Source organism: Elephas maximus, chromosome 8, assembly GCF_024166365.1.
Source record: "Elephas maximus indicus isolate mEleMax1 chromosome 8, mEleMax1 primary haplotype, whole genome shotgun sequence".
Lineage (NCBI taxonomy): Eukaryota > Metazoa > Chordata > Mammalia > Proboscidea > Elephantidae > Elephas > Elephas maximus.
Window position 1 is genome coordinate 107,117,237 of NC_064826.1, and position 16,189 is coordinate 107,133,425.

The 16,189-nt window shown below is 42.3% G+C and overlaps 1 protein-coding gene across 5 annotated transcripts in view; it reads right to left on the bottom strand.

Moving 5' to 3' along the window:
* Window positions 1-16,189, bottom strand: part of EGFR (epidermal growth factor receptor) — a 225,495-nt gene that overhangs the window by 57,795 nt on the left and 151,511 nt on the right. For all 5 annotated transcript variants that reach the window (XM_049893449.1, XM_049893450.1, XM_049893448.1 and 2 more), the window contains exons 4-11: window positions 14,253-14,387; window positions 8,591-8,659; window positions 7,532-7,650; window positions 5,909-6,050; window positions 4,155-4,271; window positions 1,263-1,389; window positions 1,084-1,157; window positions 123-213 (exon numbers count right to left, since the gene is read on the bottom strand). In XM_049893449.1, coding sequence (XP_049749406.1) covers window positions 123-213; window positions 1,084-1,157; window positions 1,263-1,389; window positions 4,155-4,271; window positions 5,909-6,050; window positions 7,532-7,650; window positions 8,591-8,659; window positions 14,253-14,387 — 874 coding nt within the window. The remainder of the gene's footprint in view (window positions 1-122; window positions 214-1,083; window positions 1,158-1,262; window positions 1,390-4,154; window positions 4,272-5,908; window positions 6,051-7,531; window positions 7,651-8,590; window positions 8,660-14,252; window positions 14,388-16,189) is intronic.

Below are 16,189 nucleotides of genomic sequence, written 5' to 3' on the forward strand. Positions count from 1 at the left end.
CATGTTTAGTATCAGAAATGCATAGCCAGGATACATTTTGGAAAGCAATGCATATATTAAGTAATCAGTATTCTAATATAAAAAAATAAAAAACCAGCCAGGCTTCGGCATGGTCAACTTACTGTTGCTTTGTTCTGCCGCGTATGATTTCTAGGTTCTCAAAAGCGTGGAGGTCAGTCTTGTTTACAGGCCAAGCCTGAATCAGCAAAAACCCTATAAGGCAGAAGGCAGGCTCAGACATACGCCACTTCCACATTCCTTTTTTGTATGTGACATTATTCTAAGATTCTCACAGACTATAATATGTTCAGTAAATATGAAAACTTGAGATTTGATTCTTTTTAACATCTTGATTGAAAATATACACACACATGCATGCCCAATCCAAGGCAAAACTTTTTAAGAGGTGTGCTGCTTCTTCCATGGAATTACACATTCCTTGTTACAGCTCTCCTAAAGCCTAACCCCACCCAACAGGCTGTCCCCATTGTGCTGTGACCCTGAGACCCTTTCTGGGCTCTACACTTAACTACACCAAACAGGTTCCTCCTCGCAGTTAAAGCTGCCATTTATTGAACTGTTATTACATATATGAAAATTTACATGTTTTCCTTATATAAATCCAATGCTCAAAATAACCTTGCTATTTAGGCCTAATTATTCCCTTTTTGGAGATGAACAAAATGGAGCTTGGATGCTAGTCACTAACCAATGTCCTGTCAATGGCCAAGCAAGGATTTGAAATCTGGTTGACAAGACTTTGAGGCCCACAGTGTTTCCTCACTTTCTTACCCATCCTCACCCTCTACCCACTGAAGTACGTATCCATCAAGATGGCTGGTCTAAGCTGCGAAGAATGAGGGGCTAGACATGTTCACATGAAGTCCTGAATGACTTGAGTCGTGGCTTAGTGTTGTCTGAGCAGGGGAAATTGCATTTTTAAGAAATATCAAAGAACTAGTTATTAATGGAAGGCTTTTAGAAGAAACGTTTGTATGCTGAAGGAAAAGCAAAGACATCCAAAAGTTCTCTGTATGAAACCCTGACTTCCCACTTATATTCATCTAGTATGACAGTACAAACCTGTTATTTCTTTTACGGTTTTTAGAATATCCAGTTCCTTTGGATCTAGAGGTGGAGTGCGTGTGAAGGAGTCACTGAAACAAATAACAAAATAACTAGGGATTAACTATCAAGTCCAATTTAAAAAGCAGATTTTTTTTTTTTTTCTGTCTATACAAGTAACTTTATCTGTTACTTACCCCTTAAATGCTACTGGGAGGATATGAAGGTCTCCACTGATAGAGGTGCAATTTCTGAAGTGTTTAATATTTGTAGCATTTATGGAAAGTGTGTCTTTAAACTCACCAATTCCAATGCCATTACAAACTGTTAAGACAAGAGAGATGTTTATTTCATTCACATTTGTTGAATTGAGAATAACTAGGTAGGTGGTTTGAGCCCACCCACAGGCACCTTGGAAGAAAGGCTTGGTGATTCACTTTAGAAAAGATCAGCCATGGAAAACCCTATGGAGCACAGCTCTACTCTGACACACATGGGGTCTCCATGAGTTGGAATTAAATCCACGGCACCTGCAGCGTTCAACAGCAGGAAGGGAATTCTAGCAGTGAGGACTCTCCACCATGTCGTCAGTCATTCATTCCTTCACTCATTCAGCAAACACTTCTGGAGGCCCACTGGGGACCAGGTACTTGGCAGGCTTTGGGGTTACTATGGTGATAGAAGGAGACACTGTCAGTGCCCGCATGGACCTGCATTCTCCTCCTATTTCTCACTTGGGCTATGGTATAGTTTACTTCCTCTAGTTTCTCTCCATGATGGCACACTCCGCCTACAGTTGTTAGTGCTGCTTCTGAGCAGAGCTGTAAATAGAGACCTCCTCAGACTCCTCCTTCAAAGTCTTTCCATTGCCCCAACTTGGTCCTGCAGCTCTTTTAAAAAAGTAATACACAGATTTTTTTTTTTATATTGTAAGTGTAAGGTGATGGTTGAATAACATGTTGAACATAATTAATGCCACTAAACTGTACATCTGAAGAATTCTGAAATGGGATATGTTTTGTTACATATATACTCGCCACAATAAAAAAAAAGGTAAGATATATTTATTTAAGAAACTGTCAAAAACACAGATGAATAAGAAGGGAAAAATAACCAGAAATTCCTGTACCTACATTTAATATCTTGGAAAATTTCCTTCCAGTTCTTCTCTATGGCTATATCACAGCAGATATTTAATATATTTTTTTCATGTATTATGCTGTGAATCTTTCTCATATCATTAAAACTATTTGCAAACATGGTTTTTAATGGCCAACTAATGTTACACCGTAGGGAAATACTGTAATAACCTTTACCAGGTTGTTAGCTGCCTGTTTTCTACTGTGTGTTCACCTGTGTTTCATTGCTACATCTGTCTGGAATGCCCCTTTCCATGCATGCATCCTGAGCCCATTTATTAATTCATATCCATTTCTGAATTCCCATCCAAATTCCATCTCCGTCATGAAACTTATCTCTCCACTACAATGCTCCCTCTCTGGAATACGAAGAACAATTTTTGCTACCACGTGGAAAGTTATAGTACTTGACCTCTAAGCATGATCACTGAAAATCTAATTGTATCCCCAAAGCGGACTGCAAGCTACTCCCTCACCCTCTTCCTTTAGGGATGGGGCCCTTGCCCACTCCCGGGCCTTCCCGAGGACGTCCTGCTTCTCCACCACCTCCTCTGTGCTCTGATCTCTTTCAGGAGTCCACTCGCTACTTGCAAAAAGAGCTCCTGATGCCGACTCTGCTGCAGAACCTTCCAGCCTGCCCATGCTGGATCTCCATGTGCCTCCTGCCTCGCCCCTGTGGGCTGGCCTCAGCTCTTGTTCTGAGCAGGGGATCCAATGAGGCCTGTCTTGAATGGCTCACCTGAGCCTTCTATATTGCTGAATCTAATCCACCATTGGTTGTGAAATTCGGTACCAGGCTTGTTTAGAATTCAAAGCATCTGACTGACAATCCAGAATCAGGTGGTTAAAAAAATAAGGAAGGTGGTTTCTCTGTATGATACTGTAGTGGCGGACACATGGCATTAAGCATTTGTCAAAACCCATGGGACTGAACAACACAAAGGGAGAACCCTAATGTAAACTATGGACTTCGGTAAAAAATCATGTATCAACACTGGTTTATTGATTGCAACAAATGTACCACATCAAGACAAAACCCCAAAAATCAAACCCATTGCTGTTGAGTCGATTCTGACTCATAGTGACCCTATGGGATGGAGTAGAACTGCCCCATAGGGTTTCCAAGGTGCAGCTGGTGGATTCGAACTGCCGACCTTTTGGTTAGCAGCTGAGATCTTAACCACTGTGCCACCAGAAGAAACTGTGTAGGGAGGAGAGGAGTATATAGGAATTCTGTACTTTCTGCTCAATTTTGCTATAATCTTCACACTGCTCTAAAATAAATAAAGTCTATTAAAATTAAAAAAAAAATCAATGTCATGCAAGATCTAAAAAAAAAGTGGAGGCACTGGGGAGCTCAGAAACTCTTCCTAATTAAAGAAGATTACAGAGATTACAGAGACAAGATACCTAAATAAAGCCCATGACCCTTTGCGGGGTTCAAGAATAAGAAAACGAGAAACAACTACAAATGACTTTTTGGGACATGAGGGGGAAATGAGAATTAAAGGGAACATGAGGAAACTGCATGGCATCCATATTAAGTATCCAAGTGTGAAACTGTCCTTGGTTATATGGAAGAATGTTCGTGTTTACAGGAAATGTATGCTGACATTATTTAGGGGAGAAGTCTTACAATATCTGCTACTAACGGTTACAAGATTCAGTAAAACACACACACACACACACAAACACACACACAGAGAAATCCAAATATGCACAGAGTGCAAGCAATGTGGCAAAAATTTTCCAAATAAAAGACAAGTAGGTGAAAACTGACATCGGGGATACTTGATGTATATAGCATACGATACATAAAGAAAAGAACAACTATCAGAACATGAAGAAAGATTTATTCAAAGCTCTTTCAAGTGTGATGCTGAGGGGCCTGGGTGAAGGGTGAAATAACACAGCCCCACTACCAGAGGGAGGGCCCAGGTTACTTCCTACCTTTGCGACAAGGCCCCTCACACTTTTTACACTTGCGGACTCCATCCTCCTCCATCTCGTAGCTGTCGGAACCGCAGGACCGGACACACGACCCGTGGTCTGTCACCACATAGTTATCTGAGGACGAGACATGAAAGCAGGTGGTGAAAGCGGCACCAGGTGTTCATGGGTCTCACGTCCCACTCCAAAGGGGCTGATGAAAAGGACCCATAATCCCTTGACTCGAAGACAAAGAATGATAGGTTGCAAACAGGAAAGGAATCAAGTCAAGAGCCTAACGGCGCTCTAGACTGTAATATGGAGAAATGGAGATATGTCATCACAGGCAGGAAATAAAAGCGTGAGGGAGAAAACACCATGTGTGCTCACAAGCTTAAAGCCCCTATTTGAAGCTCATTTTTTTCCTCTGTAGGTTCTATCTGCAGCACTTACAGTCAAGGCATGAGTATTTATTAAAAAGTAGGCGACCCAAAACAAAGACTGCTCTTCCACTGAAGCTGCTGTGCTTGAGGTTATACTTCCTTCTTGCGGAAGATGTTTAGTTTTCCCTTCAGGGGTGTTGTTCAGATCTGGAAACACTTTACAGGTGGGGTACTGGAGGGACCAAGGGGCTCTTCTTTTTCCTGTCTCCTTTACCCATAGAGAAATTTACTTTTATTAACTTTGAAAAAAATTTTTTTAGTAACTCTACGTGTCTCTGTTTTTAATTCTCCAGCTAGATCCTCAAAAATATACTGGACATTTGTCATTTTTCTTCTGTGAACTGTCTGCTTTCGTTCTCTTCAAAAAACAGTCTTCTTCTGTTGTTTGTTAGGCTCTTAGTGTTTTCTTGTGGATTTTTAAGCTCTCTCTATTAAGCTTCCTCTCAAAGATTATATCTTTTTATACATTGTGGCAAATTTTTATCCTAGTTCTCATCTACCTCACATTGGCTTTTTAGTGTATTTAATTATGATTTCTTTCTGTACAGATTTTCATTTTTTTTCATGTACACAAATTTGGTAGGGCAAACCTCTCCCTCATAATTGTTCTTTTAAAAATTTTTCTTAGCTCATCTCATCTTTCAGATATCAAGATTGGTTTCTAAAGCCCTTTAACTAACCAACTCTATACTTTTTGTATTAGGAAATAATTCATATCTCCATTTCCCTAAATAGTACAGCCACCACTAGAGTGCAAAAATAAACAATCAAAATCCAAACCCAAACAAAGACAAAAAATTCTGCAATATGCCTAAGAGGTCTACCTTTCATCAGAATTTTAAGCACTAAAGAAGGCATACTGTCTAATCTAGTGTCCTGTTCAATAAAGAGCTACACAATATAAGAGCTACACAGTAAAATGGGCCAGTGGGCTATGGCTTGCTGACAATCAGACAGCTGAACACTCTGGGCCACTACAGTGGGCCCTCAGCACCCAGGGGGCCCAGCAGCAGGCGTCTTTCCCCTGGTACGCAGCCTGGCCTCCGTAGCACAAGATCCCATTACCTCACCCTGTGAGGGGGGCAGTGTGGATCTCAGGGAGCAGTGTTTGCTATTCAGCATGTCACTATGCTCTGCAGCAGGGACCTGGCCCTTCATCTCTTCACTTCACAGTACACTTGTAACCACCTGACAATGAGGCAAACATACCAACCTACCACATAAAAGGCACAAAGACAGCCTGAGACAAGGGTACTCAAGGGTTGAACGTAGCAGACACAATAGGAAACTGATACTTGATACATCAAAAGGTTTTACACGTGCTGAACTCACGTGGGCACTTCTTCACACATGTGGCGCCAAAGCTGTATTTTCCCTCTGGGTTAACATCCATCTGGTATGTGGTGGGGTTGTAGAGCATCAGTGGCGGGCAAGTGTCCTTGCATGTGGCTTCATCTCGAAACTTTCGGCAGATCTGTCACAGGAAGGATGGCAAGCCAGCAGGGTCAGACCAGGCAAGGACACTCGGTGCCCGAAACGAATGAGGCATAGCACCATTGCTGATTTCTTCCCTGAAGCTCCTGACACAGATCTTAACGCTTAGGTGTTAATGAAAGCGGAAAAATCTAGGACTGTTCTTTCAGTAGAGTCAGAAGGATCTTTCTCTTAAAAGTATATACACGTTTTTTTCTTAAAATACTGTCCTATCTCTGATAATTTATGATTCTGATCAGAGGAAACACTAATCTCTTCTTTATTAGTTTACAAAATGATGAAAGAGTTGACACATTACGGCAGTAGTCATGGAGTGAAATTACATTTAAACACAATTTATATTGGGTTTCCCTTATAAAGAACACTTCAGGATAGATTTTAAACTTATTGCCAAACTGCAGATGTCTTAACTAGGAAGGGTGTCATACAAAATGGATGGCCAAATACAGGGCTGCTCTTCCTAAGCGTCTCATGCACACTCTTTTCCTTGAAGCTGTACGTTAGAATCAGTCCTGTCTTCTTTGGCTTCAGAATGTAGAGGCTTCCTGTGGGCTGAGCCAGGCCAATCTGGTGGGTTAAAGCTTAAAGTGGGTCTCCTTATTTGGAAAGGGGGCCCCACCACCCTCAGGGAGCACCCTGTGATCTTGGGGCTGCCTTCAGGCATCATATCTTCTAGCCCTGGTGTTGGGAGGACTTCCAAGCTGCTGTCCATCGGAGGGGCACCTGTGTGAGTTGTCCACAGCCTAGTAGGGGCAACTGAGGCTTTACATTACAGCTTTTTGCGCTAACAGGGACGAAAGTGCGTACTTTGAGACCCCATAGGAGGATGCAGCTCAGGAGTATCTTTTAAGGTGGTGGAAAGAGCAGAAGGATTAGGGTCAGAAAATCCAAATGTAGTCCCAGCCATGCCACTCAAATCTGTGTGGCTCTGAATTGGTCTCTTAACATCTCTGTATGTTTTAGGAGATGTTACAGTATCAATTCTCTAGATTTGTAATGAGAACTAAGCAAAACAATAAATATCATGACAATGATAATGATGTTGGTAATGGTGGCAACAATAAATACTACTGGCTACAAACATGTACTTAGTGCTCATTCTAAGTCCAGGTCCTGGTTTTGGACATGTGTTATGCCAGTTAGATCACCTAACAAATAGACAGTTTATAATCCCCAATTCTCAGATGAGAAAACTGAGGCACACAGAGGTTACATAATTTGCCCAAGGTTACAGAGTAATTGATGAAGGCAAGATGATCAAATAAACTTTGTTACCTGACAAAGGGTAATATCCATATCTGCTATTAAGTATGCTCACATTAAATTTCTCCCATAGAAAGCCCTTTAAATCTTGGGGCCAGAGAAGCCCTCCACAGTGCTTTTGTGTTGGGGGCGTGGGGGTGCAGTATGTAGTGGCTGCAGGACCTGATGCCACAAGGGGTAAAAAGAGCTCTGTCTCACCAGACAGTCACTCTCTCGGGGTCCTGTGCAGCCGGCGGCACACTGGTTGTGGCAGCAGTCGCTGGGGGACTTGCCGCGGCAGCGCCCAGAACACTGCTGGGCACAGATGGTTTTGGTCACTGAAAAAAAACAAAGATCACCCGTGAGCTGAAGAGCGCATGGAGGAAGCAGGGATCATTTCCCAGGGATGTCGCAGAGCACTTACAAACAGCAAACAAAAAGGTGGAAAAAAAAAAAAAAAAAAAAGGATGGATTGAGTGATTCTGGGGCTTATTCCCTAATATTCACATTTGGCCAGATGAAATCAAACCATCATCCTTCTTTATTATACCTTTTGTTCTTATTTATTTTTTAGTCACTTGGGAGAACGAACCAGATCAAGTCTAGACTTTCAGAATGGCTAGATAATTACAGGCTAGTTGGAACTGAGTGTTCTGGGTAACAAGGAAAGTACATACAAATAACGAAAGTCCCTGCCAGGAAGTCGTGCTTAAAAGGATTTAACAGCCATGTTACAAGGAAACTTAAGGACAGGCAGTCTTTAAGTTTACACATTCCTGGATTCCATGGCTACTGAGGGTCTGGAACCAGACAACCACACACATGTCAGCTAACCCTTCTATCCCAAAGTAAGATTCCCCCAGAAAAAGCCCTCTTGCTAAACACTGTTCATGCTTGTATGTAAGTGAGTACCAAAGAGAGAAAACGAGAGAGAGAGAGAGAAGAAGACAGAGAGAGAACAAGAAGCCTGGTGACTCATGGAGACTAGAGACATCTTTCATTCCCCAGAAAATCTCACAAACATATAGTTCAGAAGAGGATGACTAGCAGATGAGGTGGCTGGCTTTCACTTATTTATGACAGCCTGAAGTGCCAAAAACAGCCCGCCCTGGACGGATGGCATGCAGGGAGATTTGCAAGACTGTCATTCACATAACTGCTGACATCTGGCCTTATAAGAAGGGTGCTTTTTGGAGTCTTCAAAGAACAAATGTAATCACCTAAGTAAAAGGGGATGGGTGGCCACGCATTTATCTGAAATTCTGCACACGGACTTACATTTCTGGCAGTTTTCCTCTCCCGTACCCCAGCAGCTTCCATTGGGACAGCTTGGAGCACACTTCTGGCCTAAAATATAAAAGTAATAGTTAAGTTCATATCTCAGTAAAAGGGGACCAATGATGAGACACTGATGCTCCCATTCCCAACTGCCTCTGCAAACTAGCAATCTATAAACAAGGACTGGTTTTCAAAGTTCTTACTCTCTGTTCGGCTGCTGAGTTGGCTGGTTGGTTGGTAGGATGATTAAAAAGATGTCCGTGAGGGAAAAAAAATAATAATAACGAGATGTGTACTTTTATTTACATTTCAGCCGTAGAAACAGAGGCAGAAGGAAATTACGGACTTGTCACAGGCCACATAAACTAGGATTTAAATTTCACTTGGAGTTGGTGAATTTTCCAGGGTCTCCCAGTGTTTGGGCTGTCGGGTCTGGCTGGGTCTTTGGAATACAACCACTACATTCCTGCTATGTCCAGTCTTGGGTGACTGGGTGAACCAGTCATCCTGGGTGGTTGGAGTATGAAGGTAAATCTTAGCCCAAGGACAATCTTTGTAAATGAAAACTCCTGGACTCCAAACCAGAGACAGGCACAAAATGCCTTGCGAAGGGTCAAAGTATTGACTGTATATCATTCTGCTGATTCTGTAAAACCTCAGCTATTAATTTGCAAGCTGGAAATCTGTCTGAAAATAAACTGACCAATTAATTTTTGCAGTTTTTATAATTGATCAGTTACACAGTATAGTGTCGAAGGTTTGTTATGTCATTAGTCCAGTTTTATTTTTATCTGCACTGGGAACTCTGAAGGCCAATATGCTATATCTACATAGAATAGGCTGACCATCAAATCTGTTAAACAGAAGTCAATCTTCCAGATAGCTTTTACTGTGAAGACACAACCTAAAGGAGTTAATCGTCATCCTGAAGTCTCCCGCAGTAAGGGAGAATTCAGCTTTCAAACAGAAGAGTTGATAATTTGCCAAATGATTGCTGAGCCAGGACACCCTCTAATCTGTCTGATAAATTCTGCAGTCACCACTAGGGGTGAAGGAAGTTACCGCAATGACTGGTGCTCCTTGGAGTCATGGGAGCCGGGAAATGGCTCCAGCAAGTGGATGGTGTGACTTTATATTGTGAAGAGGAGCATGGAGAGGGAGAGAGAGCAAGAGCTGGAGAGAGAGAGACAGAGACAGAGACAAAGACAGAGAGAGAAAGAATGAGAGAGAGGAAAGAGCATAAGCAATACACACAAAAATGTTATAAGAGGTTGTCTCTGTAATGAAATTATGAGTTATTTTTACTTTTTACGCTACACATTTCCATTATTTTTCCTGTTTCTACTTTATGTATGTAATAGATTTATAAATGAAAAACATTTAAAATAATAATCCTTAACATCTTTCTGTAACAGGGGAAAACATCTGCCAACCAATCAATTCAAATTCTGCCTATAATTCTATTATTAACCCCCTAGGGCAAAAAAGAAATTCAGACATATCATATAAAATATGGATAAAAGAAAAAAATCAAGGAAGAAAATACGAGTCATCCTGAGGTAATCAATATAGATATATAAACATACACATATATTAGAATTGGTATCATACTATATGTTCTATTATAACCATACCAAAACAAAAACAAAAACCTAATAAAATGCTATGACAAATTTTCTGTGGCTTTAAATATCCTTCTCCTTACGTGATTTTTAATGGTATGGCTGTACCATAGTCTCTTTAACAAAACTCTTGTTTTTAGACATATAATTTCTTTCTAATATTTTAATAAAAAAGGCTGCAATAAATATTCTTGTAAAAAATATTTTTCTACTTCCCTTATAATTCCAATTCGCCTGTTACTTCTTTCCCTAAAAAAAAATATTCCTAGAAGTGAAATTCATAGGTCAAGGGCGTGCCTGCTTTAAGGTCTTTGACTCATATTGCCAAAATGTATACGCCTACAAGTAGACCATGAGAATAGCTGTTTCTCCACACCCTTGCTGACCTAAGGGTCTAAATATCAAAAGGAACCCCAATCTTTGGCAAAGGCAAAAATCACGTCCCCTTATTTTGTCCTTCTTTTTATCATAAAAATACCATTTTACTTTATTTCTTGGTCATCTTACTGTGCCCGTGTGTGTGGTCTACTGATCTCCTTGGCTCATTTTTTTATTGGGAGGTTCATCTTTTTCTTAGGACTTCAAAGATGACTTTATACAGCTTTCTAAGGAATGATATATTAACCCTTTCAATGGCAATTTCATACTATACAATATTTTCCTATTTGTCATTTACTTTTTTCACATAGATTTTTGACTTTGTTTTTCTCCAACTCGATATTATAAATATTTATCTTTGTTTATCCTTCTAGCACTTAAATATATTCAATATTTTATTAAATACATTCAATATGTTTTTGGAATTTAGACTGATATAGGGAATGAGTGATGAATTTAATTTTCTGTCAAGTAAACCCATGCATACTAACTTTATTTTTTATTGTGCTTTAAGTGAAAGTTTACAAATCAAGTCAGTCTCTCATACAAAAACTTAGACACACCTAGCTATGCACTCCTAGTTGCTGTCCCTCTGATGAAGCAGCACACTCCTCCTCTTCACCCTGTATTCCCTGTATCCATTCAGCCAACTCCTGTTCTCTGTCTTCTTATCTCGCCTCCAGACAGGAGCTGCCCCCATAGTCTCAGGTGTCTACTTAAGCCAAGAAACTCACTTTTCACCAGTATCATTTTCTGTCTTATAGTCCAGTCTAATCCCTGTCTGAAGAGTTGACTTTGGGAATGGTTTCAGTCTTGGGCTAACAGAAAGTCCGGGAACCATGACCTCCAGGGTCCTCCTAGTCTCAGTCAGACCATTAAGTCCTGTCTTTTTATGAGAATTTGAGGTCTGCATCCACATCCTACTGTTTTCCTGCTCCAGGCAGTCATCCGTTGTAGCCGGGCACCATCTAGTTCTTCTGGTCTCAGGCTGATGTAGTCTCTGGTTTATGTGGCCCTTTCTGTCTCCTTGGCTCATAATTACCTTGTGTCTTTGGTGTTCTCCAGGTGGGTTGAGATCAATTGATGCATCTTAGATGGCCGCTTGCTAGCATTTAAGACCCCAGATGCCACTTACTAAAGTGGGATGCAGAATGTTTTAATACATTTTGTTTTGCCCATTGACCTAGATGTCCCCTGAAACCATGGTCCCCAGACCCCTGCCCCTGCTACTCTGGCCTTGAAGTGTTTGGTTGTATTCAGGAAACTTCTTTGCTTTTGGTTTAGTCTAGTTGTGCTGACCTCTCCTGCATGCATACTAACTTTAAATCCCAAGTTATATCAATAATAAAGTAATGCTGGAGCACATTGTGTAACCTTTGTGAATCTTGGGTCCTGTGTCCTTAAAACATTTAAATGATCTCACAGGATTTTTTGACTAAATGAGACAAATTACTGTGGGGCCTATTGTGCTCTAGGCAAGGGAGTGGGATTTCTCTTTCCACAAGGTAGATGGTGGGGTTCTGAACTAGCCACTGCCAAGGAAGTCATGAGGAAAATACAGGTGTCAGGTGGACGGTGGTTTTCTACTTTCCAATATGACTAACCTAAAAAAAAATCCTTTATGTTTTATCACTTTGATTTTTTCACAAATCATTTAACCATTGGGAATGGCCTACTGAATAATGCATTCTTTCTGTATTTGTTCAAAATGTCACTTCTTTATGGACATTTGATTCAGTTAGGCTGATCTGCTTGTCTGTTCTTAAACCACTACAGCACTGCTTTCTATTTCATAGCTTGGTATATTTAAACCTTGTTTATTGCATGAACTTGTCCATCATTCTTCTCCAACCTTTTCTTGGAGGGTCTTTTTTCAGGTTATGGTGGTGCTGAGTGTAGGAGAGCCATTTTGGGCTACCTTATCTGATCATGTGTTTGGCTGGGAAACAAGCCTTGAGCCCAGCCACCAGTTACGTCAAGTAGATTCCGATTCAAGACAACCGCAGGTGTGTTCAAGCAGAATTGTGGTGCCCAGGGTTTTCAAAGGCTGAGTTTTCAGAAGTAGTTGCCAGGCCTTCCTTCCGAGGTGCCTCTGGGTGAATCAAACCTCCAACCTCTCAGTTAGCAGCTGAGCACGTCAACCATTTGTATCACTGGATGTGATTCATGCCAAATCTCTATTAGCCCCAGAACCTTTTCATGAGTGTCAATTTTTTAGTTATAAATGTGCACAACTTTACCTCTTCATTGTCCATCAGATAGTTGAGAAAATTGACTTTCATCTCATGGATAATATAAAATATAAGTTTAAAATACAGCTTTCAGCTTCTTGCAGGGAGTAAATGGGTACCCGGTAGTTTCTTGCAAACACACTGGGTACCTAGCAGAATGAAATATTTATAGAACGAAGGGACTCTAGTTGATGATTTTGAAAATCCATGTCACATCCATCCAAATTCTTTGAGACCAAAAAACAAATAGGCATCCACTGCAGAGTCGTAAAAACCAGAGCAGCAGGAAGGAGCGATTACTTTTTATTTTGAAGTATTGGAAGACCACTGAGACCCAGAGGCACTTGGTAAGTGCAAGCCACGCAGCACTTGCAATGGGACAAGTGTTTCAACCTTAACCTAGGGCCTGGTCCCCTCCAGAGCTCCCCCTCGCATAAGCTGCCTTATGGATGGATGAAAGAGGCAGGGAGGAGGTTATAAACACTGAGGGATGCAGGACAAGCTCCCTCCCAGTACTGTGTCCAGTTTTGCTGGAGGCTTTGAGTGACAGCGTCAACACCCATCCTCAGGAGCGCAGAGTTCAGCTCCAGGTTTCAGGAGGGCCTGGGGGCCACCTTGGGACTTGGCCTGAAATCATACCAAACCCTTTGCTGTTGCGTCGATTCCCACAGAGTAGAACTGCCCCACAAGGTTTCGAAATCTGTAATTTTTATGGAAGCAGACTGCCCCATCTTTCTCCTGTGGAATGGCTGGTGGGTTTGAACCACCAACCTTTTGGTTAGCAGCTGACCACTTTAACCACTGAGCCACCAGGGCTCCTTTTGGGACTTGGCAGCAAGTGAGAAACACAGAAACGTCGGCCCAAGATCCACAAGGCAGGATGGGAAAAGCCCCCAGGGCAGGACTGACAAGACTCCTGTGTCTTGCCCTACCCCAGCAGGCTCTTCTCAAGGGGGACATGAGGGCTTCATGGCCTAGAGGGGTGACAACTTGCCAGCAAAGGAGGCTAACTTTCACCACGAAAAACAGACTTTTACCTCTGTCTTAAACAAATACTCTTCTAGTTGGCAAATAATTTATTTACTGCTTATGAGACTAACACAGTCCTTGAGTGGTGCAGGTGGTTAATGTACTTGGCTGTTAACTGAAAGGCTGGAGGCTCACGTTTACCCACAGGCACCTTGGAAGAAAGGCCTGGATATCTACTTCAGAAAAAATGAGTGACTAAAAACCCTATGAAACACAGTTCTTCTCTGGCACACATGGGGTTCCCGTGAGTTGAAGTCAACTCAGCGACAACTTGGAAAGACTAAGGTGACTTAAAAAAGATGTTTCAGCACACCTTCTTTCACTCCTACCCCACACCCACCTTCTATAGTTCAAGCCTCCACAGGCACTGGAAGCAGAGGAAGGGTCTGTTGGAATACTCACAGCTGGCCTGACTGCTCTGCAAGTCCATTGACATATTGCTTATGAAATCACTGTCGACAATGTCTCGCCACTGGATGGTTTCTATGCTGCAGAGGACAGGGTTGTTGCTGAATCTCACGGCACCAGTCAGGATTTCTGCACGAGAAAGGAGCCACGGTCAGGACAGGAGGTGGCCATGGCCTCCCACCGCCTTTAAATGATTATGACACATGTATGCATGTCTTTATGTTTTACATTCTGCTAAAACAGATGCCAGCGTGTAAGTGAGGGTCCCGACGATTAGTCCCATGAGAGTTTCAGTGTGGGACAGAGGAGAAAACACTGATGACCGTGCCACCATGGAGGAATTAGGATCTCCCCCCGTGTCGGGCCTTGAACAGTGATTCGAATTTAGGAATCTGGAGAGGAAAGAGAAGAATAGTTTAGGGAGGGGCCCGGCATCAACGATGGAGTGGACAGTTGTGGGTAGTCCCGGGGAGCAGACATGGCAGGAGGAACGACAATGTGAAGGGGTCGGAGTGGGGAGAGCAGAAGTGCTTTGGCTCCCAATTCTTGGGTAAGGTGGTGAGCCCTAACCCAGCATGGTCAGAGGTGTCTGTGGAGGATTTTCACTGGGGAAAAAGGGGTGAGCGTGATACTGAAAAAGAGAATCGGGTAAGTAGAGGCAAATAGATGGGGGGAACTAGGGAAGAGAGCACTGCCAGAGTCACGTGGTACTAGTCTCATGTGGCAAAGGGGAAAGAGAGGAAGTAAAAAACTTGACAGTTATCTCAAAGGAAGAAGTGATAGGACATAGACAGTCTGAGACGATGAAGAGTTCAAGCCTGGGCAATGGGAGAGTTGCCTCAATCACATGGTCAATTGAACATAAACGCCTACTGGAGGACTGAGATGTGTAGAACACGGTCTCTCCGGCTGGCAAGTGTACACAGACAAATTAGACTTGTTGCCTTTTCTCTAAGAACTGCCGTACACGGGGGAAGACAGACATGCCACACAATGGAACAACCTTGTGCCCACAAAAGACCAGGACATGTGGTAAGGCTACAGGCTGGTCCTGCATGGGCTGGGTACTGTGCCAATTGATTTATGCACTTTATCTTAGTTACTCCTCACCAGAATCCAATGACTACCTGTCATTTTAATACAGAAATATCAACCTCAGATGCATTAGATAATGCCCAGCACTCCATGGGCATTTATATAGACATAAACTACAAAGTACACATGTGAACAGGGAAGGACTCTCCCTGGGAAGATCTGCTAGGCTGTTGGAAAGAAATGAGATTTCTCAGGCTGCTGACGGGCACATAGCTGAGAATAAAGAAGCGACGGCAATGCAGGAAGAGAGGCCCAGAGCAAAGGCACAGAGCATCGACAAAGGCAGAGAGAGAGACAGAGAGACAGATAGAGAGAATCAGAGACGGACAGAGACAGAGAGGGACAGAGATGGGCTGTAAAGGCAGCAGTGAGAACCAGGCAATTGAGTGAAAACATTAGGGAACCAGAGACAAGCAGATGCAAGGCTGAGGAGAGATCAGACTGGGCTCGCAGACTAGGGATGTCAAGACAGTTAGGAGAACAGACAGAGGGCCAAAAAGAATTAAAGATGGAGTCTTAGGCAATGTCTACAGTTAGCTATGTGAGAAGGTAGAGGCGGAACAAAGGTGAACGGGGTTCAGCTGCCACCTCCTACTTAGTTCAGGAGTCAAAGGGGTAGCCATTTTTATTTTCAACATTTCCTGACCTTACTATGTGGCAGGCACTGGGGTAATTAATTACTAATAGAACTATCCAAAATCATCAGGATTTATAAAACTTCAGCCTTGGGTAGTAGCAAAATAGAAATAGTTTCTAAATGCTTTACCTACATGAAGTCACTCCATTTTCTCAACAGCCCAGGAGGCAAGTTGCCCTTATTTTCCCCATTTTTGAAG